The sequence below is a fragment of the Oreochromis niloticus genome, linkage group LG2 (genome assembly GCF_001858045.2).
Source record: "Oreochromis niloticus isolate F11D_XX linkage group LG2, O_niloticus_UMD_NMBU, whole genome shotgun sequence".
Taxonomy (NCBI): domain Eukaryota; kingdom Metazoa; phylum Chordata; class Actinopteri; order Cichliformes; family Cichlidae; genus Oreochromis; species Oreochromis niloticus.
The window spans coordinates 25373232-25397207 of NC_031966.2; the positions used below are offsets into that span (position 1 = coordinate 25373232).

Sequence of the window (23976 nt, forward strand, 5' to 3'; positions counted from 1 at the left end):
ATGCAAACTCCAAACAGAAATAGAAAAACTGGCTTTGGATTCAAATTGTCTCTGGGTCACCTTAACCAAAGTGAGCAGATGGGAAATAAGATGAACATGGTTGAGTAATATGGCCCGTTACTGTTTACATTCAATTTGTTTAGTCAGCTTAACATTAACCCAAAATTTCCCTTCCTGTAACCAGTCTCGATAGATACCTAAACTCATCAAACACAACAATAGAAAACAACAGTTCATGGCATGATGACACAAGGCTGCAATTTTGCTATTCCATTTGCCTTCAAGCTCTTATAGTTGCTGACAAGAAATAACCATGAAACGGATTAAGCCACACTCTAATTTTCTTGGCCTTGTACCAACCGATTAAAGAGAAAACTGACTTGTTAAAAGGAAGCGATGTAGGAGAATGTGAGCAAACTGGTATTTTCCCAGATGTGTTCAGGCTGCTATTTGTGCAAAGTGAGTCCATTCTACATGGACCCCAACAACCTTTCAAAGCAAATAGCTTTGGAAATAGTTTTAAATGAATTTAAACTGTTTTTGAGGCAAATATCAGCCTGCAATCTGTGCTCATTAAAGCACTTAAGCAGCTCTAGTTAAAGTCATAGCTTTCTGTTTTTGAGTGTAAATTCAGGAAGTGTTACAAACTATAACGGGCCTTTGTTTCCTCTGCTTATAAATTGCATAGTGAGACCACTTGGCTTTAGAAATGTGTATGTTTCCTTTCAGTTTGAATTCTTCCACCAATCAGTCTCACTTAATACATCTCTATTGAAGTTGATCCTTTACTTTTTATATACCACGTATTCACTTAACATGCTTAACGTTATCAAGCTACTGTATAATCCTCAACATTAACATGGCACTTCGGGAGAATTAGGTATGTGTCACACCTGCAACCTTAAAAGGAGTATATCTGTCTATATATATAACAGTGACTGCCTAATGATTCATAAACTGACCGCCTACGACATCCTGTAGTGTTTCACAAAAATGCCTTGTGGGACCAGGAGTATGAAATATGCATGAACTTCTAGTGCTACTTACAGTAGCATGTTTCTTTTGGTAACAGTATTGTCTCTTTTAATATATAGCATATATGCTAACATGTTGAGTTGTTCTTCGATAAACCACTCTTATGAGTTTTGCAAAACACTTAAGTGAAGTTTTTTTTCATGTTATTGTTATTGTAGCATTTAATGTGTTAATTTAACAGCACTACCAAAACATTACAACTCAAAAGTACTATTAGCTACTAAGTACTAATAATTAGTAAAGCTAAGTATTATTAACTAGTATGGCTAATGTAATATTATAGCTAAGTAATATAAATTCCAATCAACCTGCCAAAAAACTATCCCGGGGTAGAGGGCCGTTGATTGTCCAGGCCTGCTTGTGCGCATGTCAGGACTTAATTAGTTGTTAAGTAGCACCCAATGGCTGTAGAAAACATTTATATAGTTATTGGTAGCACCTTACTGAATGCTATCTACAGTCTGTTCTGCTCTGTGTTTTCTAGTATCGTGAACCATGGTTACGTTCAACGGAGTGTATAACAGGTTTTCTCGCCTGGCGAAAGTTGCAGCCCAAAAGCAGCAACGGAAATATAACAAACTGTGCGCCATATCCAGCAGCATCTTGGGCAACAAGAAGGTATGCCACATACAGTGCGAGCTTTCGGTTTTCTGCGTGACTGTGCAGTTTTAGCTTGAGCGTTATCTTGAGTCATTTGTTTGCAATAGCGAAAGAGTGGTACTCTGATGATTTTTATCTCTTATCAATTCATTTTAATCTGTGCAAAGCCTCATGTAACGAGTTTTGCTTTCAGATGATCCAGTAACGTGTTAAATGATACCCTATAGCAAAATTGGGCTTAAAGCAAAGAAAGGCTTCTTTCACGTGGCCCGTTTGAAGGGTAAGACTTGAAATGTGTGTGCTTTAGGCCTCACTGAGTTAAAAGTAAAACCGACAGATTCTGAAACGAAGGTCTAACACTAAATCTGCAAAATTGTCATGTTTATTTAGAAAGATGGAAAGCCAAAATAACCAAGCGTTTCATTGACTGCGCATTAAAAAGCAGAATGACAGTCTGGCTCGCCTGTGTACCCACATCACAGTGTTTCTCAAGATGTAGGCTGAGAGCAGTTTGATCATAGTAACCATACTTCCTCTTTTGTGGCTTGTTGCTATGGTAAGACTTCCCTTCCAGGCAGGAAGTGACAGGAAGACCCAAGTGATGAGTTTTTGTGTGTGAGTGTGTAAAGAGTGTGCATCAAGTTTGGGTGGAGCACTCTGCTGTGTCCCCTGACAGTGTGCACATCGTAGGACTTCAGCTCTGAAACTGGTGTCTGGGCCATCATGGCGAAGAACAGCAATTCTTTAGAGATCCCTGTTGGCCACATGGTGAGTTGGCACCATTCTTGTTAGGTTTGATTTGGTTCTGTGGCCGTCCTGTGGATCCAGTAGTTCTTTGATACGCTTGTTACGTATATGATAGGAGGCTTTGACAGGCCTTCCACAGTGACTAGTCAAGGCATTTTAGTGTTGAGTGTGTTGACTACTCTTCTTGTAGCCGTGCAGGCACTCTAAATCTCCCTGTATGCTGTTTTGATCTGCTTTTTAATGGCGCTGTTACTATTAAGCTGACTTCCAATGCAGAGTATCAAGAGTGCGGTTTGAGCAGTTGTCTCGTGCTGGCTTGTGTTTTGTCTCCAGTCTTTGATAGTGCCAGAATCAGCCTGTGTGGCTACACTTGGTTGCTACTGAGAACAGGCTGGGCCATTCTGAGCCAGAAGGAGAAACTGAGCCATGCCTGTTGTCCAATCTGTCATGTGTAGGCTGAGTTGGCTTCAGTGTACTCGGTGTGAGACCATTGCATTTCTTGAAATGTTTCAGTTCTGCCAAAAGAAGGTGTGAAAATGTATCAACGGATATTAAGTCACAAGAGCAGGATATTGCCGTACTCTTAAAAAAAGGGGCTTTCTGTGGCTTGTGTTTGATGTCTGCATTTTGATATCGCTCCTTTAATAGATTTTTCAGAGAGTTAAAAGTGCATTTTACGAGAATGCAAGGTTTACAATTAAGACAGTGACGAATCGTTTGTTTTCATTAGTGTTTAGAAAATGTACTATTGTCTATGAAAGCAGTATTTGCATAGCAGAGCAAATAACTGAAGAGGTGGAGTCACAGAGACTCACACCTGCAGAAACAGACAGCCCATTTCAACCGTATATGGTCAAAATGTAACAACAGACAGGAGCTGTTGTCTAGATCAGTTATTTTTGGTTACAACGACGCACTCTCTGCTTAGAACTTATATATAGCAAATGAAAGCTTGTAGCAAATGCCAAGCATAAAAGGAAAAAGTGACCTATTAGGAAAAAGAAAAGGCTAATTTTCTATTGTATCGACCACATGAGGAGGTCTAGAAGTGAAACCCATCGATTCTGTTTTGGGAATTGAGCAAACTGACCTTTGATTAGTGGATGATTTGCTCCTCTTCCTCAGCCTGTGTCGCCTTGTTTATGTGTCTGAATTTCAATGTAGATGACCAGTTTGGTTTATGTTGCACTAATGTAGCTGGGTTACCTTGCAAATTGTGCCTTGCAGGACTTACTAATCAGAGCTAGTTTTAGCATGACAGATATAACTTTATGTAGTTATCTATATCTGGTTATATAGATTATAAGTAATATAACTTCATGATTTAACATTTGACTACAAATATTCTGAAATGCAATCAAGATTAACTGCGCACGTTGTGTAAACCTCGACTTTTAAATGGCCTTCATTAACAAAATAAACAAATAATTAAGAAGCTAGCCTCCATGACTTAAAAAGCTAGAATATTAAGTAAAGATCAGGTCACAAAGGTAATATTTAACAAAGAATGAAAATGAAAGTAATCTATTCATAAAAAGTTAAATGCTCTACTTTAACACAAAGTGGAAGTTACAGTTACTGTGCAGGGTTGTGAAGATATTTGCCTTTTTCTGTAATGTAAAGCAGCGGTCCCCAACCTTTTTTGCGCCATGGACCAGTTTATGCCCGACAATATTTTCACGGACCAGCCTTTAAGGTGTAGTGGATAAATACAACAAAATAAAACTAGTACCGGTACCGGAAAAAAGAAGATTTATTCATAACACACGTGAAAAGACCCAGGAAAACCGAGTTAACGATAAAAACGATAACAAAATAACGCTGAAAACCGATAAAAACCCTGAAAACAATACATTTCACACCCGAGCCTCAACTCTCACGGCCCGGTACCGGTCCGAGGCCCGGGGGTTGGGGACTGCTGATGTAAAGGATTCAGTTACATCAGTGTTATCAGTTAAAAACAAAGTGTACTGCTGCTTAATCTTGCATTGATTAAAATGACACTCACTGCTATCAGTTATGACAATGGTACTTTATTTATAAGACCTATATCCTCCACACACTCTGGGCAAGTTACTACCACACAGACTATACAGACATGTAGACACACACACATTCACACCTTTGGGCAATTTTAGAATCAGAGCCCACACGTCTATGAACTGTGGGAGGAAACCAGAGCATGAAGAGGAAACCTTGACAAAGCTCATAAATGTATCCATCGACGGTCCCCTATGGATTAAAACCAAAAATTCTGCTGTGAGCTAATTTGCTGCTGTTTAAACAATATTTCCATAAGCTGAAGCTTTTCTGTGTATACGTCAGATCAGTATCTTGGTGACTTGAAAACATGTTTGTGATCACAGCTTATAGGTTACAGGTGTTTAACTAGTCTGCAGATTTCATTCAGTTTCTGTAAAAAATGTGTCGGTTGAAACGAACATTTACAAGATGTGCATTTTCTGTGCTCTGAAAGCTGAATGAGGCTTATTGTCACCAGTTTTGCAACCACTTCCTGTAAAAACAGCTTTGGCTGATTGCGCTACAGAGTTACAGGTTGGGGAAAAAAAAACAAGAAGAGAGAAATAATGTGCAGCTGCTGTTCATGTTTCCCTTCCTAAAGGCTTTCATCGTAGTGCTGTATAGTAGTTGCAGTAATATTGAGCTGTAGTGAGAATCTCCACAATCCTGTGTAAACAGGGTCAAAGTAAACTTTCTTCTTTCATTTTGACTGTGCAGCCTGAAGAAAATATACTTGGGATACATTTGAATAATATTATCAGTATTATACAGACAATAACAAAGAGTATTCACCATTAGGCTTTTTCTCAGTTTTAGTTTTAACTGTTGAAGTAAAGTTACTTGACAGATTACTCTCTCTGTTCACAGAGCCAGGCAGTGTCAGATGGAGGTAAGCATGAGCAGCCAACCTGCATGCTGCTAATCCTGTACATATCTCAGTTCTACAACGTGAACATGTCTGTGCATGAAAATATCTGATTCAGTCTCACTCTTGGTCATGCTTTTCTGTGCTGATAAATGGGTGTGTTTGTGCCTGGATATGCTTTAGATTTGAACATGTCCGCACGCGGCTGTGGCGGCAGCAGCACCAGCCTTCCTGGGACTCCAGCCGGAGAGCACGGCCCAGCCAACAGTGTCATGAGCTGGGCCGTGTCATTTGAGAAACTGCTGGAGGACCCTTTTGGGGTCCGTTACTTTACGGTGAGGCAAACTAATGTTGAAATTTTTTAACAAGTTCAGACAGACTTAAAGTGCTGATGTTGACTAATGATTACCCTTACATGTTAATGCTGTGTCTGTGTTTGTCTGCAGGACTTCTTAAAGTCTGAGGTCAGCGCGGAGAACATTTTATTCTGGCAGGCTTGTGAAAAGTTTAAGAAGATTCCGGCCACTTCCTTGGATGAGGTATAAACTCTCTCTAAACTATTCTTTTATGTATTTATTTTTTAATTAATACTTTAATGCAGTAGTTCTTGTACTATGGAACACAGAATTACTGCACTACCAGATGTAAAGTATGGAGTGAAGTAAATATGATTCTTAAAGGGAAAGTTTGCTCATGCAGTTGTGATGGCCTTCAACTTGGATCATATTTGATGGGTGTGGAGTGTGAATTTTCCTGGCTTCTGAAGTGGGATATGGCAGGAAAAATATTTGTGAACCACTACCCTGATAGCACACATTTGTTAAAACCTGTGTTATGTAGAAAAGAAGTGGACTGTTTAGTGGGAATAGGGTTGCCCTGTTGCTGTAACTGTGGGTGTCTGCAGCAATCATAGGCAGTGCATCAGTAATTCAGTAATGTTTTAGTTGCTTTTCAAGTAATATAAGCATTTTTCTGTTGTAATTTTGAGATGATCCCTCCAATAAGTCACTTGGTGCACTTTAACTGCTGACACTAACTTTTAATTGCATCAACCACAGTCAAACAGCCAGAAGCTGTGCATTACTGGCAGAAAATACATCTGCTATATGATAATTTTTTATGATTGTTTTTGGAGATTTATCTTGTGAAGTGATGAGTAAAATTTTTAAGTATTCACAATTAAAAATGAGGAACAGGTTTGGTGAGAACTACCTAATTTTCCATTTTACAGAATGGTTGTTACAGTTACCAGCTGTTGCTGTTTGCTCTATAAACATCTTTTGGCAAATATCTTGGAGAATAAATTTATGTAATGCAAATGCATCATAATTTGGAGGACATTTGTATTCCTATGTAACAGTTTATATTTAGTGGTTGCATCGAAAACCTGTGTAAACCTCATCACCAGGACCAACTTAATATCTGCACTAACTCATAATTTATAGTATTCAATGAGATATAGTATTGTTACACAAGTAAACCCAATTTTGCCATTTGACTGTGGCTGACCTGAATCTTTGCTCCACCTCCCGTAGAGATTATCTCCATTGCAGATTGACTGACTGAGGAAATAGGAAAAAAGTATTGACAGGATTCAAATAGATCATACATCAGCCCTAATTATGTATGTGGAAGATTTACCGTATCCTTTATAAAATCTGTACGATTTACATCACACAACCACAGAACGGTTTCCTTTAATTTATGCTACATAGAGTGTGCTTAACGCTTAAAGTAATACCACCATGTAATTTGGGAGCTTTGCAAACAATAAGTGACTTACTAGAGGATTTGAGAAGCTGAACATTCAAATGAAATCCACAGGGAAATTAACCGAGTGTCTGATCTTACTTGTGCCTCAGCACTTCATGAACTGTAATTAAGAAACAAAGTTTAGCTGATTGCTGACCTTCAGAGTAGTACAATCTGACAGAGCTCTTGCTGTTTTTTTTCCAGCTGAAAGCAGAAGCTCGCTCAATCTACAGCACTTACCTGTCTGAGAGTGCTCCCTACTCGGTGAACATTGATGACACAGCAAAGACGGAGGAGAAGGACCTTGAGCAGCCTACACCTGACATGTTTAACAAAGCTCAAGCGCAGGTTGGTATGAATCAACCCTACTACTTCTGCTCAATAATTGTGATTCATTTTTGACACATGGATGACTGTGTGCCCCCTCTCGTTACTTTGTTTCAGATATTTAAGCTGATGAAAATGGACAGCTACAGGCGCTTTGTACGGTCCCCTCTTTATCAGAGCTGCACCTTGGCAACAGTAGAAGGCAAAGGCCTACCTCGGCTCTCCAATGAGTCTCCGCGCATGGGATCCCTGGAGGATGTGGCCTCCAGAGTCCCCTTAAGGGAAAAGAAGGTACCGTATTTTCCGCACTATAAGGCGCACTTAAAATCCTTCCATTTTCTCAAAATTCAGCAGTGGGCCTTATAATCATGGTGTGCCTTATGTATGAATTCAGGTTGTGCTTACTGACCTCGAGCCGATTTTATGTGGTCAAAAATCTGTCAAAAAATGTTTTAGTACGACTTTGGTAATCTACGAAGTCAGGAGCCTCGTGGACTCGGAGTAATCTGGGTCCAAAAACTCCGTCTGCTTCAGGTCCCAAAGTCAAACGATCACTGCGGCATCACTGAGAGTTAAAAACTGTCCAAATTCTTTCATCTTTAATAAAATGATAAGCGTTGCTGTTTTACCACGTGTAACAATTAAGTTTAACATCCAGGCATCCATGAAAACAGAATTGATTAAATTTAACGGAGTTAGAAGTTAGCAGGAAGTTAGCTCGCTAGTTTCCACCTAAACATGATATACCATGTTCCGACTGAGAGATTCCTGAAAAAATAAAACGTACAGCTCTGCTATCACTTCCAACATAAATGAAAATGGAAAACTAAACAGCAGTGACGTTTGTAGGGTTACTGAAGTTGGGCTGGTATATAATGATGTGCTACGTGATTGCTAGCGACACAGCTATATTAGCATAACATAAACATAGTGAAGCTGGAGGATGAATGCTAATTTCTTTCCACTTAATAAAAGTTAATGTGAGGGTTCTTGATGGTTAGGGACAAATGCAATGGCAACACAGGATACTGTAAACGGACCAAATCTCAGCCAGGAGAACAACTGAGATAATCCATCCATAATACGAGGTTAGTCATTAATATACTGCTACAACATGGGGATAGAGCAGCTGCAAGAGAATTCAACATTAATGAATCAATGGTATGGAAGTGGAGGAAACAAGAAGAATGAGTTGAGTAAAGTTTGACTTATCTGACTGTTTTGTTTCGCTTAATGCGCCTTATGTATGAAAACAGACCCGTTCATTGACAGTGTGCCTTATAATCCGGTGTGCCTTATGGCCTGAAAAATACGGTAGATGGACTGAAGGTCGAGATGAAGGATACCTGTTTTATTGTTTGTTTGACATTTATTTCATCGCTGCCTCCAACAGGGCAAGAAGTCAGACCCTAACAGCTTTCTAGGTGGTAAGAGTGCCTCAGAGAAACAGCGACAGAAAAGAGGATCCTGGGGAGGTAATGTGTGCCAAATGACACATCTCATGCTTCTATGATGTCTGATGTACATCTTCTGACTTTATTTTTATTTATTTTCTTTATCTCATCAATAACAATGATTCCAACTCCTATGGCGTGGTTTCCTGGAAAGAGTCCCATTTGTCCATCAAGTCGACCAGTAGTGTGGAGCTTGGCTCCATCTGCAGGCAAATGGAGGTCAGTGCATTTATAAAACGTTTGGAGTTGGTTGGAATTATGGGAAATGAATGGTAATTTACAGTTTATATGATTGGAACTATACCATTAACAAAACTAATATTTGAGGTGACAAGTATTAGTATAGAGGAAAATGTGTGATTGGGATTACAGTCTGCTCATTTCTCTGTCTGTGATGTAGAATGGTCGCTCGAGTCCCCGCTCCCCTGAGCTGGGGGGTGGAGGTGGGAGTCGTGTAGGATTGGAGGGGGGATACTGCTGCGTCTACTTGCCCGATGGCAGTGCCTCCTTGGCACCCACGCCTAATGGCCAGCCAATCAAAGACTTGCTGGCTAGCCTTTGTGAGAAAAGAGGCTTCCCATTGAAAGATGTTATCATTTACCTTCATGGCAAGGACAAGGTAAGCACTTTTGCTCTGCATCAGCTGCAGCTTTAAATCAAGTTCCTCAAAAATGCCTCCTGAGCCACACTGTAAAGTTGTTTACAGCAGTGAGCATGACAGACGACTGCCTTCTTCCTGTTCTGACATTTTCGTGCTGTGTTATCTCACCCCCTCAAATTTCCGAATCTTAAAGTATCCCCTGTTGATGTTCACATTTATAAAAATCCCTCTTGTTTCTTTCTGTTTGAAACATAATTTCTCTCTCTGCAGCAACCATTATCGCTAGACCAGGACTGCTCCGTACTGAGAAATCAGCAGGTCTCTTTAGAGCTCAGAGTGACGTTTGCGTGAGTCAACTGAATCACTTCCTTCACTTCCTATTTTCTCCTGTCTTTGACACCATAGCAGGCTTTTACACCCCCACTACATGTCACTTCTTACCATATTAGAGGGAAGTCCTTGTGGTAATATGCACACAATGTCTAGCTCTCCGAGCATTAATCTTTGTACTCTTCCTTTACATTGAATAAATGTAAATAAAATTCAAAATGTAATCAGAAATGGGTTTCCTGCTAAGAGATCCCTTGCCAGATACCCTCGTGACTACAGACATTGTCTGACAGTAATTCTGTACTTCTGTTCCATTGCATTTGATTCAGTGTGAGTCACAGTATGAAAGCAGAGTTCTAGAAACAAGTGTGTGTTTCAGGCTGGAGGTCGCCTTCACTGGTAAAACTGTGGGGATCATGGCGAAGTCTAGTAAGACACTGCAGGAAGCTCTGTCTGTGGTGCTGCAGAAGCACAATATTAAACCACAAGAGGCCTTGGTCACCATGGTGAGTGTTGCATATGAGTAGGATTATAATATGTTACCTTTTCTTTGAGTCGTTTCCATATAAAGATTAACAATATTGTCACTTTTAAATGAATGATTGATTTTTCCTAATAGTTTAAAGGTTAAAAGGCATTTCACATATTTTTGTCGGCAGAATTCAACCAAAGAAAATCAATGTGCATGTTTACCTGTATAAACATGTAATTTCAAAGTGTTGCACCAGTGATTCTTTTCAATATTATAATATCAATATCTATTTTACATATTTTTCAGCCATGTATAGTCTAGGATTACTTTGAACTATAAGTCTTGCAAAGATACTCAGTAGAGCAACAAAGCTGGAGAATGGCTGGAAATGAGCGTCACTTTTAAGGATGGATTTCAAAATCTGTCACTAAATGAATGGCACACCCTTGTTGGCATTGTCATTGTAATTGCATTGAAATGAGTCTGACACTTTAATGTTTCTCACATTTCAAAGTTTCACATTCAATTTTTTGAAAACTTGCTTTACTGAAAACCTTTATCATTCTCAGTAAAGGGAAGCCAGCTGCACAGAAAACATTTTCCAGCCACGGTTTCTTTCATTTCTTATTACAGGAAATAAGGCCTCACACAAACATGTAGATCTGTTTGCAAAGCTGCTACATTTCAATGAGTCATCTTCTTTGTTTGTCAACTTTCACAGACACAAATGTTTGGCTTATTGTTTTATTGAAATTGCTGTATTAAAATTACTCATTTGAAGAATAATGCATGGCTCAGATTATTAAGATATCATTTTGAAACTAATTCTAAGCAGATCCTGTGTGTCCTTAAGATGCTGGTTCTACTCTTAATAAATGTTACACTGCTTTGCAGTGAGTAATGAGATTATTTTAGTAATGCATTAATGTCTTTTCTAAGTTATGCACAACCCATTTACCGCAGAGACGATTGATTCTCAAAGTACTGTTCAGCTAAGGCTGTCTGCATGTGTGTATGCTTTGTGTTTCAGGTTGGAAGTGACGAGCCTACGAATCTGAACACCAATGTGTTTAATCTGGCCAATAAGACGCTCCGACTTGACAAAAGCAAAGGTTAATATACTTGACCTTTTTAGAAACCCATAAATTTACCTCTATGTGAAACAGGCCGATTCATGTTTATAACATTTAATATAATACAGCATGCAGCGACCAGAGGAGCACAATAAGCCACAGGATGAAAACAAACCTACTTAGCTGATAAGTAAATGAAAACAGTCTTCAGTGAAATCAGATAACAGCACATTTTATCTTTCCATCAACTGATTATGTTGGCGATACATTGGCCATTATTGTGTGTTCTCTGGTGCTGTCTGCGCCTCTTTATTGATTTAATTGTTTCTTAATGGCTCGTACAAAGTGTTTTTCGGTTCATGGTGCTCTCTCCCTTGAGGCTGTCTGAAGAGTCTTTTCACTGTCCATTTTGCAGTCATGTTTTTTCTGCATCACTGTTTGCATGTTTCTTTCTTTACTTTGCTTTCTCTTTGTGCATTTCTCTTTTAGCCTCTTCATTCTTTTTTTTTTCTTTTAAATTGAGGTTGAAATGTCTGAGTCCATTTGGTTTGTTGAATGCTGTGCCACTTTCAGTTCACTCACCTCTTTTCCCGACTGCTGAGGCTAGATCTGACTTCAGTTTGGATCAGTGCTCTCAGCCTCAGATCCTTTTATTCTGTTCAGGAGGAGCCAAGTAGATTCAATTAGAGTGGTTGTATCCCAGGAGGACCGTTTTAATTCTTAAGATGTTTTATCTGCCTAATGTCAGTGTTTAACATAATGGGTATGCTAAAGTTCTGTAGCATTGTCAGCTTTTTGGCTACTTGTACACTGAAAAAAGGAGTACTGTTACAAACTAATTTCCATTTTTGTGTGTATACAGGCAAAGAGCAGACCAGCATTTCCAGAGGTGGCGGTTCTGCAGCCAACCAGGTGAGGCAGTGTTTATTGAAGCGGCAACAAAAATAATTTTATCATCATGAAGAAACTTTGAATTGGTGCTTTGTGATTCTTAGTCATAAATTTTCTTCTGTGACTTTTGGGTAAGTTATTTTGGAAAAATAACAATTGAGGACTCAAATGAGGATTTTTGTATGAAGCCAAGGCTGAACATGAATAATGTTAAACAACCTTCATTATCATCTTATTTGGTCAAGTCACTATAGTTTTTTTTTTTTTTTTTTTTTTTTTTTTTTTTTGTCTATTGTATGGGACCAGTCATTTCCCTATCACAGTATCTATATAAATCTACACTATATAAATCTATGATAAGTGGTATGTTGCAGTGTGTAAATAGGCCTTATTCACAAACTGTACATTATGTCAAATCTATATAATCTGTCTGTACAAATGTTTAATGGATTAGTGCAAGGATATACATGCTGGTACTCTGCAAAGAAGACTTAAAGCCTCCTGATCACCAGATGATTTTGGGTAATGTTAACGTGCATCTTTTTATTCAAGGTAAAATAAGAATATTGTCAGAAATTAAATGATCATTTATTATCAGGGGTGCACATAAGTGGTCCGCAGGTGCGCACGCGCTGTCAAAATAAAAGACGCGCACCAGATAAGAAGTTGCAACGCGCGTTTGCGTCCATATAAAAGGCCCTGTTTTTGTCCGCTAGAGTGGGATTTTCACAGCATATTCTGCACCACATCTCTGTGCGTTCATCATTTGTTTGAAGCCAGCTCACTTCCTGCAACCACTTTTCCGAGAATACGTGCTTCTTTTGTGGTTCGGACTCCTTCTGACATTTCTTTGGAGGTGGAGGAACACCAAAGTAATTGCTTAAAGGAGCTTGCTTCTTCGACATCTTTAAGAATTCTAAACAAATGTCTGTCCTCTTCCAGAAAATCTTATGTACGCAAATGCGTGTTGCAACTTCTTATCTGGTGCGCGTCTTTTATTTTGACAGCGCGTGCGCACCTGCGGACCACTTATGTGAGCCCCTGTTTATAGTTTTCCAAATTGGTATTACCAAAATGTTTACAAAATTAAATGACTATAAGGAATATTTAAGCTAAAATGATTTAGGCCTTAGCCTATGTTTTTATCCTTTTATTATGAGGTTTCACCAGTTCAAAAACAATACAGAAGGCTCAACGGCTGTAATGATTTATTTATTTGTATGGAGAAATTAATATAACTTTTATCCAGCACACTTCTTCTGGGAAGGCTTTCTACAAGTTTTAGGAGTGTGTTTATTGGAATTTTTGACCATTCTTCCAGAAGCGCGTTTGTGAGGTCAGACACTAATCTTAGACGAGAAAGCCTGGCTCACAGTCTCTGCTCTAATTCATCCCAAAGGTGTTCTATCAGGTTGAGGTCAGGACTCTGAGCAGGCCAGTCAAGTTCTTCCACACCAAACACACTCAACCACGTCTTTTTAGACAATGATTTGTGCACTGGTGCGCAAGTCATGTTGGAACAGGAAGGGGCCGTCCCCAAACTGTTCCCACAAAGTTGGGAGCATGAAATAGTCTAAAATGTCTTGGTATGCTGGAGCATAAAGAGTTTAGTGGAACTAAGGGGCTGAGCCCAAGTCCTGAAAAGCAATCCTACGCCAAAACCCCCTCCCCCATACTGTACAGACTGTACAATGCAGTCAGACAACTACCACTCCCCTGGCAACCAGCAAACCCAGACTTGTCCAACAGATTACCAGATGGAGAAGTGTGATTTGTCACTCCAGAGAACGTCTCCACTTCTCTATAGTCCAGTGGCAGCGTGCTTTAAGACTCTGACGGTTTGCATTGCACTTGTTGATGTAAGGGTTGAATGCAGCTATTTTGCCATGGGAACCCACTCCATGAAGCCCTTTACACACTCAGTCTTGAGCTACTCTAAAGGGTACAAAAAGTTAGAAGGGGTGTGTGACCTCTGTGCACTATGCACCTCGGCATCTGCTGAGCTGCTGAGGTCTCAATAAACAAAAACAGGTCTCTTTATTTGGCCATTCTGCCCTTCAGGTGCTGGTCTTGTGCACTTTTGAATTATTTTTGGCACTGATGCTATTTTTAAATTGTTCCCTAGAAGTCTTTTTCTAGCCACCTGTATGCTTCAAATATACCATTAAATATAACTCAAACTCCAGCTGATCTAACCCTTATGTTGAGGAGCATCCCTAGTGATAGGAGTTGGCTCTGACTGTGACCCACACAGATAAAATTCAAGTTGAAGTGAGACACACTAAAGGAGGTTCAGTTTGTACTGCAGTCGCACAAGTGCTTGAGTCAGGATGGAGGAGCGATCTAAAACTAAGTCTGGAAATGGTACATGGCTGCACAAGACACAGTCAGATTCAATTATGAAAACTAGAAATGAAAAGTTACTAAGTGTTACTGAGATTTAAACCTTGTGAGCTGAGAAATAGTTTGTTGATGATGCTGAAATCTGTTTCAGTCCCAGGGAGGAGCAACAAGTACAGGTCCAGAAGCCAGATCACTGGGCCAAGACAGAGCTAAGGCTCAGCCAAGGTCTACCAAGAACCGCGAGATGGACGGTAGGATGACTTGGCAATATCCAGTGTGGTTTGGTTTAAGGTTATTGAATTAGCTGAGTTGTTATCAATGTGGGGAAAGAATTTTGTTATATCAGTCTTTATCTGCATGCCAGAATATATACTTGTAGGTAATACTTCATTAGAATATACATGATTGTTGCATTGTAAAGTTGTATGACTATCTTTATTAGCCAACCCATCTAAAAGGCTGATGGGGTATTGTTGTCACTTGCTGATATCTTGAGAACAATGCCTTGTAGAATTTTTATAACTGATACCATAGATGCATCTGCTAAAAGTCTTGGATGAGTTTGAATCGGTGACCTTGACCTCAACTTCAAGGTCAGAGGTCAAGTTTTCTGAAAAACTTGTCAATACGGTAACTCAAGAAGGATGTCACCCAGGATTTTTGAATTCATACAATGAGTGCTTCTGCAGGCTGGGGGGGGGGGGTAGCACCACTGGCAAGTGCCAGTACTGAGTTTTTTCCTCACATGTTTTATATTATTGAAATTCTGTTCTTTGTTTAATATCAAGATTATTGTCAATAAATCAACTATTTAGATTACAGATTATATTTCATCTATCTGTTTATCAGAACGAGAGGGCAGCAATAACAATGATTTGTCCATAACAGGGTTCCTGGACATGCTGACGAGGGCTCAGAACTCCAGGGTGGATGATCAGCGAGGTCTTCTCACCAAAGAGCAACTGGAGGTCCCTTCCTTCCTCCAGTTGCCCACAGAGCAGGTGCAGGAACCAGAGGATCCCAGTATAGCCAGTTCTTCCACTACTGACTCCAAAGCAAAATCTGAGGATAAGAATTCAGCTGAAAATTCAGCCGAAGCAGCGAAGAAAACCCCCAACTCCGCTAAATCGAAATCCCCAGACATGAGGGAAACAACAGTTTGAAAGACAATCATGTGTTGGATGAACGAAGATGTGATCAAAAAACTACGATGAACATTTCACAAAACTGTGATGTGATTAATTTAAAAAAATTAATGCAAGAAATAATTAGTCCTATAGCACTTTTTTCTAATTGTTCGCAGTATAAGCTCTGAGAAAGCAGTGTGCTACCACACGCTGCTGTATACTTATGAATGACCTTCTTTTAAGCCAATTTGTAAATAAGGCAGATCATGGCAAGCATTTATGGTGTCGTTCTAAAACACTACACATCCTTATGGGGAAAATGTTTGCTATGAAATGATTAATTCAACCTTATATGAAAAAGTTATAGGTCAGAATGTCACCCTGGAACTTTAAATGTTTTAGTATACATTTTATTCATCCCCTGATTTGTAATACTGTACAGTTTTTGATATATCGTTCACATTTCTTCTGTTTTTCACAGCCTTACTTTGCAGTAATGTTTTCTTTAAACTAAGCACAGGAAGGAGTGACTGTCCAAAATGGGTTTTAATGTTTTTGCACTGTTTCTTTGCTTCAACATGCATGGAATATTTGATGCAGATTTAGTATTTAATATATATTCTTTTTTAAATTTGTGTGTTGCATGCTTTAGGTGTTTTGTTTTTGTTTTTTGTTGCCTTTTTTTTTTTTTTTTTATTAAATGATCCCTATGTTTGCTGTGACTGCACTTTGCAAAGCCCTGGTCATGTCCTGTATTCCTGTTCTCTACATCAGACTACAGATCAAGATCCAGTTCATTAAATGAGTAATGTGATCATAAAAATGAAACGGTTGCAATGATTCTAACAATAATCCAAAGGGTGTATTGAAAAAAATTAAAGTGTTTTATAAGAAATTGTTATCCTGTCTGTTTGCATATTTTTTTTTTTTTTTTCTTCTTTTTTTGGTTAAGGAAAAGATGTCAGGTGTCAGGTGTCAGCTTTTAGCTTTTTTTTTTTTTTTTTTGTTTCTTCGGGGATGAATCACTGAGGTCAGTTTCTGGCTTGAGGAATGCTACGTGATTGGGTTTTATATGCAGTGCAGTCAGACCCCACAACCCCTGTGGACCAACTGTGTGACTCATACAGGGTAAAGAAAGTCTTTACAAACGTTACTAGCTTTGATTACATTATTCATTCCTGAGTCTTCTGGTGTATCCTGGTTAAAGGAAAACTGTTCAAAAATGCTGTCATATAATGATGTTTTATTTATTTATTTATTTATTTATTTTAAGAGCCAATCACAGCACTGCAATGCTATGATTGGCTCTTTAAATTGGCTCTGTGGCCAATGACCAGCTTAATCTGTCTCCAGACTTGTTGCTGGAAGGTGACTTCCTGTTGTATTTGGCTATTGTATGGGTTACAAAACAATTTGGATGAGTCATAGATGGTCTCATCAACATGAGTGATGTCAGCATTATGCATATTTCAGAGAACATGTTTTGAAAGAATCTCAGTCAAGCCACCTTGCATGCATCATCGTCTGGTATAATGTGATTGTCATTGAAATAACCTAAAGTAATGATGAGAGCTGTGGACGTCAGCATTGATGTGCAGTGTACAATACCTGTCTGTCACACCCACAGCTTCCCACTGCCAGCCTGGAGACATTAGCTTTGAGTGACACACCTGGTGGTAGTCGTGTGTGTGTGTGTGTGTGTGTGTGTGTGAGGGGGGGGGCTGGCTGGCTGACTCCATCCATCCGTGAGTGGTGCGTCGGCGGAGCTATGAATGGGCAGAGAGGGGTGTACTCTCACAGACACCATAGCAGCAGTGAGATGAGGAGTGCCATTTACCCCACTGCACGCCTACTGTACTGAGAGGAGAAAAGAGAGGGAAGGAGGTGAGTGTATGAATTAACCCCAGGCATTTCATTTGTCTCATTTGCGATGATCGCAAGGCTCGTTCAGTCAGTAGATGTGCTTGCCTTTTTTTCTCCTCTTTCCATCACCCGCATCATTCATCCTCCACTCCCTTCTGTCACTCAGTGCTTTACTGTGCTTGATGAAAAGTACTATGCCTCCTTCATTTCCTCATTCATGGAAAAGCACATTTTCATTCAGACTGTGCTAGTGCTCTGTCTTGTCTCTGTTTTGTTGTTTACAGCTTTCAGTTTGAGCTAAGCTTTATGTCCATTGTACATCTGGACGAATAACAAGCAGGTTCTGGATTTCTAAAATAGTTCTTTTAATGGGTGCTCACACTGCCTTTGAGAGTCCTGCAAAATATGTGTAAGTGCTGTAAAACAAAACCCATCCAGCCGATCGATGCAGGCACATTAATGTGGATTGAAAGATTGTGCACAGTTGAAGGGCAGTCTTCTTTCAGTGGGTTAAGAATGAAACGATTATGGAGTCAATAACCGTGAGTCGGGTATCAGGTGAGATACACATGGCTCAGCTGTGATTCAGACAGAGGGCAGTTGTGCTGGGCAGCTACTGACTTAATACATCCAGCTGGGGGTAGTTGGGTTGTGTGCATGTCCCACCTGAGTGTGACAAAACAGATAACACATCATCATCAATTACACGGCATAATGTCCTTGACACTCTGAGCCATTCTCATGTGCTCTCTTCCATCACTGCTCACATTCTGACCTTGGTGCTCCAGCCATCTCGCCGTGTGTTGTTTCTGGTAAAACTGCCCATTTTATTGCACAAATCCTGGCCACGTGAAGATTTGCGATCAGCATGTTTGCAGACACTTGTGTGGTGGTGGAGAAATGTCAGACCGAGGCACTGATTTTTATCTCCTGGTTTGAATTCCTCCCAAAAGACTTGAAACCATCAACACATGGTTGAAGCGATACTGGCATGTTTGACTAAATCAGCGAATGAAACTAATGACTACTTATTGTGTTTCCAGCAGGGAGTGATTTGGCAGACCTTTAGGTTGAGCAGGAAGAAGGCAGGAATGATGGTGTAGAGGCAGAACACACATCCATCCACACACAGATCCACGGGAAACTTAAGCTTAAGAAACTCTAGTCATGTTCTGTTTCTCAGTTAGGGAGTTAATTAGTGTTGACCCAGACGCAAAGATAGGCTCTGTGTGAGGTTCTTTCAGGGTTATGGATTCAAACCTCTGGAATAGATTTGCTTCTTACATAACGCAGATACGTTAACAGCAGCGTTTTATTAAGGATTGTAAAGGCTACGTAGTCATTAAACTTTTCTGCCTTATCTTCCTCCTTCTGCTGCATCTCAAATTGAGTCTGTTTGCCCATCCCTGCAGAACAAAACTTATTCAGTAGCTTTAAATGGTAAAGATTGCTCCTGTCTGTAGGGGCATGTAAAAGCTTTATGCATGTACATTTCTTTTTATCCATATCAAAAAAAGAGGCCTGATGATTTCGATGTGCCACCTTGATTGTTTGTCATGTGGATTAATCGTTGGCGAAGTGTTTCTCAAAGCCACAGGGGTTTTTATCTCTGCTACAAAGGAGCTGAACTTCCACCCGCCTCAGTCTAACCTATACGGTCCTCCGCTCCTTGGCTTCATCTGCAGTGGAAGAATTTCTTTTCTACACAAAGATGAAAAGACGGTAACAGAGGAAAGCGGGGGATAGACAGAGTGAGGCAAGCAAGCAAATCATTCACATTTAGGTCATTTCCTTCAGTGAGTTGGTCAGAAAGAGCACTCAGGACTCTTTGAATGCCTGCCCTGCCATCAAGCCTCAGATTATCCTCAGCTGTCCCTCAAAGGGCTATAATGCACATTTTAAAGTAAGTGCAGAGAGTTCATCATCCCTCCTGGCTGTACCTACCGAACAAACATACATGTTCTGTGGTAGTGGAGCTTGTATAAAAGAAGCCAGAAACTCCACTGGTACTGACCCAGTGGAGTATTTCTGGCCTCACTGAATATCACATATATTCCACTTCAGGTAGGACTTTGTACCAGAGTTCCCTGCAGCATCAAAAGTGATGCCACCGTGATGTCAGCCAGTCAGCCATCACAGCGAGTGAGTGAGCTCCCGTTGATCATTTCCTATTCATTCTTTATGAGCCCTGGGCTAAATGCTTCCTGTAAGATTAGGCAGAACTGGAGCCCAGAATAGTAGACTATATAACTTCAGTCAGAGAATATATATATATATATATATGTATATATATATATACGTATATATATATATACGTATATATATATATATACATATATATATATATACATATACATATGTATTAATTTGGCATTCTAGCCTCATCAGTAAGTAAAAAGTAAGCAATAAGTAAATTGTAAAAGCATGCACCTTGGAAAGAGATAAGCTGTCTGTTAGATGTGCTACATTTTAAAACTCAGCGATGATTGATGCTTTAAAGGCTCTGAAACAAACACAGCTTTTTGTGAAATGACTCAGTTGCCTCAGTTACACGATGGGAATGTTGCACATGGCTCTGCACCAATCAGGATTTAGAAACAGGTATCTTCTTTAATATAGAAACATCAAGGATATGAAGTTATTTCTGTTACTCCCACATCATTTTGCATATTTATTAGGTTGCAGTATGCCAAATTACATTTTTAATTCAATTTACAGTTATTTTTAAACAATTCATTCACAACAACAGTCACCTCAAGTTCCTTTATATTGTAAGGTAAAGACCCTACAATATTAAAGAAACCCCAAGAATTGCACAACCTCCTCCGAGCAAGCACCTGGTGACAGTGGGAAGAAAAAACTCCCTATTAACAGGAACAGACCTTCAGCAGAACCAGGCTCAGGGTGGGACACCCATCTGCGGTGACTGGTTGGGGGAGAGGAGAAGGAGAATAGAGGAGAGGAGAGAGAGACAGAACAAAAGGCAAATCATAGGAAAAAGAGCCAGGAAAAAAAATACTGGCAAAAGTGATAGATCCGCTTAGATGGTGTTTCTGCTATTCTCTGCAGGACGTAGACAAAAGCATCAGAAAACTAAAATAACTACCTTATTTTAAAGTTTCCGCTTTAAATAATGTGGTTTCCATGTTCAACCAATAGCTTTTAAGCTCAAGTCTTTTATTTGAAATACCTATGAGATATTTTATTTCTTCTTTTTGAACAGCAGCACTGAACCACCCCTTCAAACCATTAGAATCTCATTGGTGTGCCTGACAGAGAGAAGCAGACATCAAAAGGGAGGCTGATGGACTGTTAAAAAAAGAAAGGGAAAAAAAGTCTCTTGTTCACTGAACCAGACCCGGGGGTGTTTTGTCCCTCAGCCAACAGGGCTCATGACTCCAGCTGTGGCCCTGGCTGTGACTGTTGGGTACTATTCTCTGTGGCCTTTCAGTTCTCGAGGAATCACTGTTTGAGTAACTGTGTGTGTCCTTGTTGAGAGCATTCCTTCTTTTCACGATTTTATTTGCTGTTACTTGCTGTTTTGCTTTCGTCTTCTCAGCTAAAGTTTGATTTAGTCACGTTGAGCTTCTGTTATGTCAACTGTTAGGGCTCCCACAAGCACTGTTTATATAGTGAAATACATTTTTTTTTTTTTAAATATTTGGTGGATTTATGTATAATCTAACAAGGTCAGAAGAATTACCATCCCCCTCCTTTTTTTAAGTATGCCTGTTACTGCCAGTAGAGAAAATTGAATCCCAAAGCTAAAAACAACCAGCAGGACGCTGAAATCGGCAGCAGTGTATCTCTGAGTCAGAGACACCCTCTAGTGAGAAGAGCTCATAACTGCACACTCTCTTGCTCCAGCTTCACTTGGATCTCTTGTAGTAGATCAGACCGCTTAGGGCAAGATTAATTGTTTGCATTTTACTGGATATATTAATGACTTTCCCTTGTCTGTTGTTGTTGCATGCAGTCACGTTGTTTTGAAAGTTTCTCTCATTTTTTTCTCCTAACCTTTTAGTTGCACAACCAAAGTTTGCAAGAAAAACAGAGTGATCCATCCTAAAGTCCCCACAGCCCCGAACGTCTGAGGAAAAACTCAGCCATGGAGCAGAAGACAAATGAGGTACGTGAGAACCCGATAGTCTGATGCACTAAATTTTAATCATTCGCCGTCTAATGCAACCCTTCCCTCTGCCTAGAGTCCCACCAACACCTCTCCTCAGAAACACATGAAAAACAGGTCTAAGTCCACAGAGGAGGTGCAGCAGTCAAAGAAGGTGAGCCTGCAGCAGCCTGACATTCACCATAGCACACTATTTCTTCCCTCACCCTATGAGTCAACCTTACTGTCTTACCTCACAGGCCTTTTCCTCACAAAAATCACTTCCAGGCAGACCAGAGCTGGAGAGAGTGAAGGTGAGATGTATCACTGTTCTAACGTATTGGCATTAAAGCCTAAAGCTATGTTTAAAACCAGAGTTTTATTTTTATTTGTTGCAGGAATGTCCTGATGGCTCTGAGACACCGTCATCCTCCAGTGAAGAACTGAAATGATGAACAAAAGCAAAAAAAGATGCCATAAAGCTACATCATCATAAACCTGAGACATAAAATGTGCAGAAGTACACAGGGGAACAGGCAGAATAGTATATGAAAAAAATGCAAGCCATGAATTAATTAAAAGGACAGAATTGGACTAAAACACACACACACACACACACACACACACACACACACACACACACACACACACACACATTACTTCACCCTACCACTGAAACTACATGTATGTGAACAGAAGGACACCTGTGATGATATTGTTTCATTGTACTGTGAGTGGTGTATACATGCCACCTGAATGTGTAGTAACAATAAAGTGATGTTGCTGAGTGAATCTGTATTTACTAACCTCCACTAAGCCAACTGTGGGCTGTTGGAAATAATACAGACCGATAATGGTGTGGAGCAACGGAAGAAAGAAGCACAGCTTAAAATCGAAATCTTTATGAAATCACCCAATAATATGTAAGATTATCCCATCGATGCATTCACTGGCAGTCTCAGTGTATCTTTAAATAAAAATAAATAAAGGTGCTAATGTGTAAGGATAGAAGAGCTGCTGTATGTAACATTAGTTTCAAATGTTCTTTTCACTTTGAAACGTCTACTGCAGTTTTTTTTTTTTTTTTTTTTAAACAGACTTGCAAAGTCCGAAGCCCAATTTGAAATCTGGCAATCTTCTGCCACCTACGCAATCCTTTAATCATAACTCTGATTACTGCACGAAACTACGATGGAGTGTTTTCTTCTCGGTGATTTATTTTGATTTTCTTGTTGAAGTTCTGTTGATTGATTTGCTTGTTAAAGCCGATTCTCTCTTAAGAGCTTTACGTCTGCCACCTACGATAAGAAGTCATTTAAATTCCATGGATTTGCTTTTAATAGTTGTGATTGCTTTTTGTTTGTTTGTTTTTTTTTTTATTGTAAAATGCCTCTCCTTGGCCAGCACGCCTGCAGGCCTAACTTCAACACCCACTAGGGGGCCGCAGCAAGCAGTTTGGGAATCACATAATCTGAAACGGAGGCCGTACATGTGGCAGGATTGACGCTTGTTCCTAGACCAGCAGTTTAGGTGGTCAAATCATGAAATCAAGTTGATTATTTGACTCTGATTGTTTCAGTTCTGTGAATGTGAAGCTCCAGTTAAGGTTTTAGCTCTTGTGTTAACAACAGACACGAAAAAACACACAAATCTATATAAAAATCAGAGTGCTTTTTTCTTTTTCTTAAAGCATCATTACTCCCTTCGTGTAGATGACAACAGTGTGCCAGTGATCAAGATAAAAGAGATTAGTATTAATCTGAATGTCTTTCTCTGGAGAGTGCCGATTAGTGTCACCTAGCCAGTCAAAACAAGAATAAAGTCTTTAGAATAAGACACACACCTGTGTAGAGATAATTAACTGACGTTTTGTTCATATTGTTATGGGCCCCTTTGTTAAAAACCCAGAGGCTTTTATTTTTTTGTATTAGATTAACACAAGCAGGACGCCTTGCGTGGCAGAATTTAGCCCCCGTCTGGTTCATCGGCAGGCTGTGCAGTAGCAGCAGCCACCCTGTGACTCGCACATCTGGAGATGGGATTAACTGCAACGTGGAGTGTTTTTTAACCAAAGAGCTCTAGAGCCGCTCAGTGTGTGTTTAAGTGATTACGTGTGTGTGTGTGTGTGTGTTTTTCCATATGCGCTGGTACATCTGTGCTTCTGTTTTTTCTCTCTCTGTATAATTCTGCTCCAAATCTCAAGGATTTCTCCTCCAGTCGCCACCTACAGCAGCAAACCCGGCTCCCTGAACAACAACAAGGCTGTTATTTCTCTCTGGCTCCCAGATCTCATAACAGATTGGAAAGCAACAACTTAGTCTAAAGGGTTTATTAAGTTCATAGATGCAAGTCTGGGATCAGCAGGC

General features: G+C 39.8%; 1 protein-coding gene and 1 long non-coding RNA gene across 6 annotated transcripts; both read left to right on the top strand.

Annotated features, from left to right (window-relative positions):
• The first annotated feature begins 1427 nt into the window (after positions 1-1427).
• On the top strand, positions 1428-16540 carry rgs14b (regulator of G protein signaling 14b). 5 transcript variants are annotated; one of them, XM_025896943.1, is made up of 16 exons: positions 1428-1653; positions 5272-5293; positions 5453-5511; positions 5551-5604; positions 5716-5808; positions 7226-7369; positions 7466-7639; positions 8742-8823; positions 8957-9021; positions 9203-9421; positions 9674-9750; positions 10113-10239; positions 11236-11317; positions 12141-12190; positions 14664-14763; positions 15401-16540. In XM_025896943.1, the coding sequence occupies exons 1-16, from the start codon at positions 1531-1533 to the stop codon at positions 15673-15675; spliced, it is 1746 nt and encodes a 581-aa protein (XP_025752728.1). In that variant the 5' UTR covers positions 1428-1530; the 3' UTR covers positions 15676-16540. The 5 variants fall into 5 exon arrangements, with proteins under 5 accessions (XP_025752728.1, XP_005467831.1, XP_019222474.1 ...); XM_025896946.1 differs by lacking the exon at positions 1428-1653 and adding an exon at positions 2254-2403; XM_005467774.4 differs by having other exon boundaries at positions 5453-5604.
• A 799-nt stretch (positions 16541-17339) lies between these two features.
• On the top strand, positions 17340-22402 carry LOC106099040 (uncharacterized). The gene is made up of 5 exons (XR_001225350.3): positions 17340-17523; positions 21527-21631; positions 21708-21785; positions 21871-21924; positions 22009-22402. It is a non-coding gene; the product is annotated as an uncharacterized LOC106099040 (long non-coding RNA).
• Positions 22403-23976: the final 1574 nt, after the last annotated feature.

Coding starts and splice junctions, on each gene's coding strand:
- rgs14b (XM_005467774.4), top strand. CDS start 1,531: ATGGTTACGTTCAACGGAGTGTATAACAGGTTTTCTCGCCTGGCGAAA. Junction 1,654..5,271: donor GCATCTTGGGCAACAAGAAG/GTATGCCACATA, acceptor CTCTGTTCACAG/AGCCAGGCAGTGTCAGATGG. Junction 9,022..9,202: donor CCATCTGCAGGCAAATGGAG/GTCAGTGCATTT, acceptor TCTGTGATGTAG/AATGGTCGCTCGAGTCCCCG.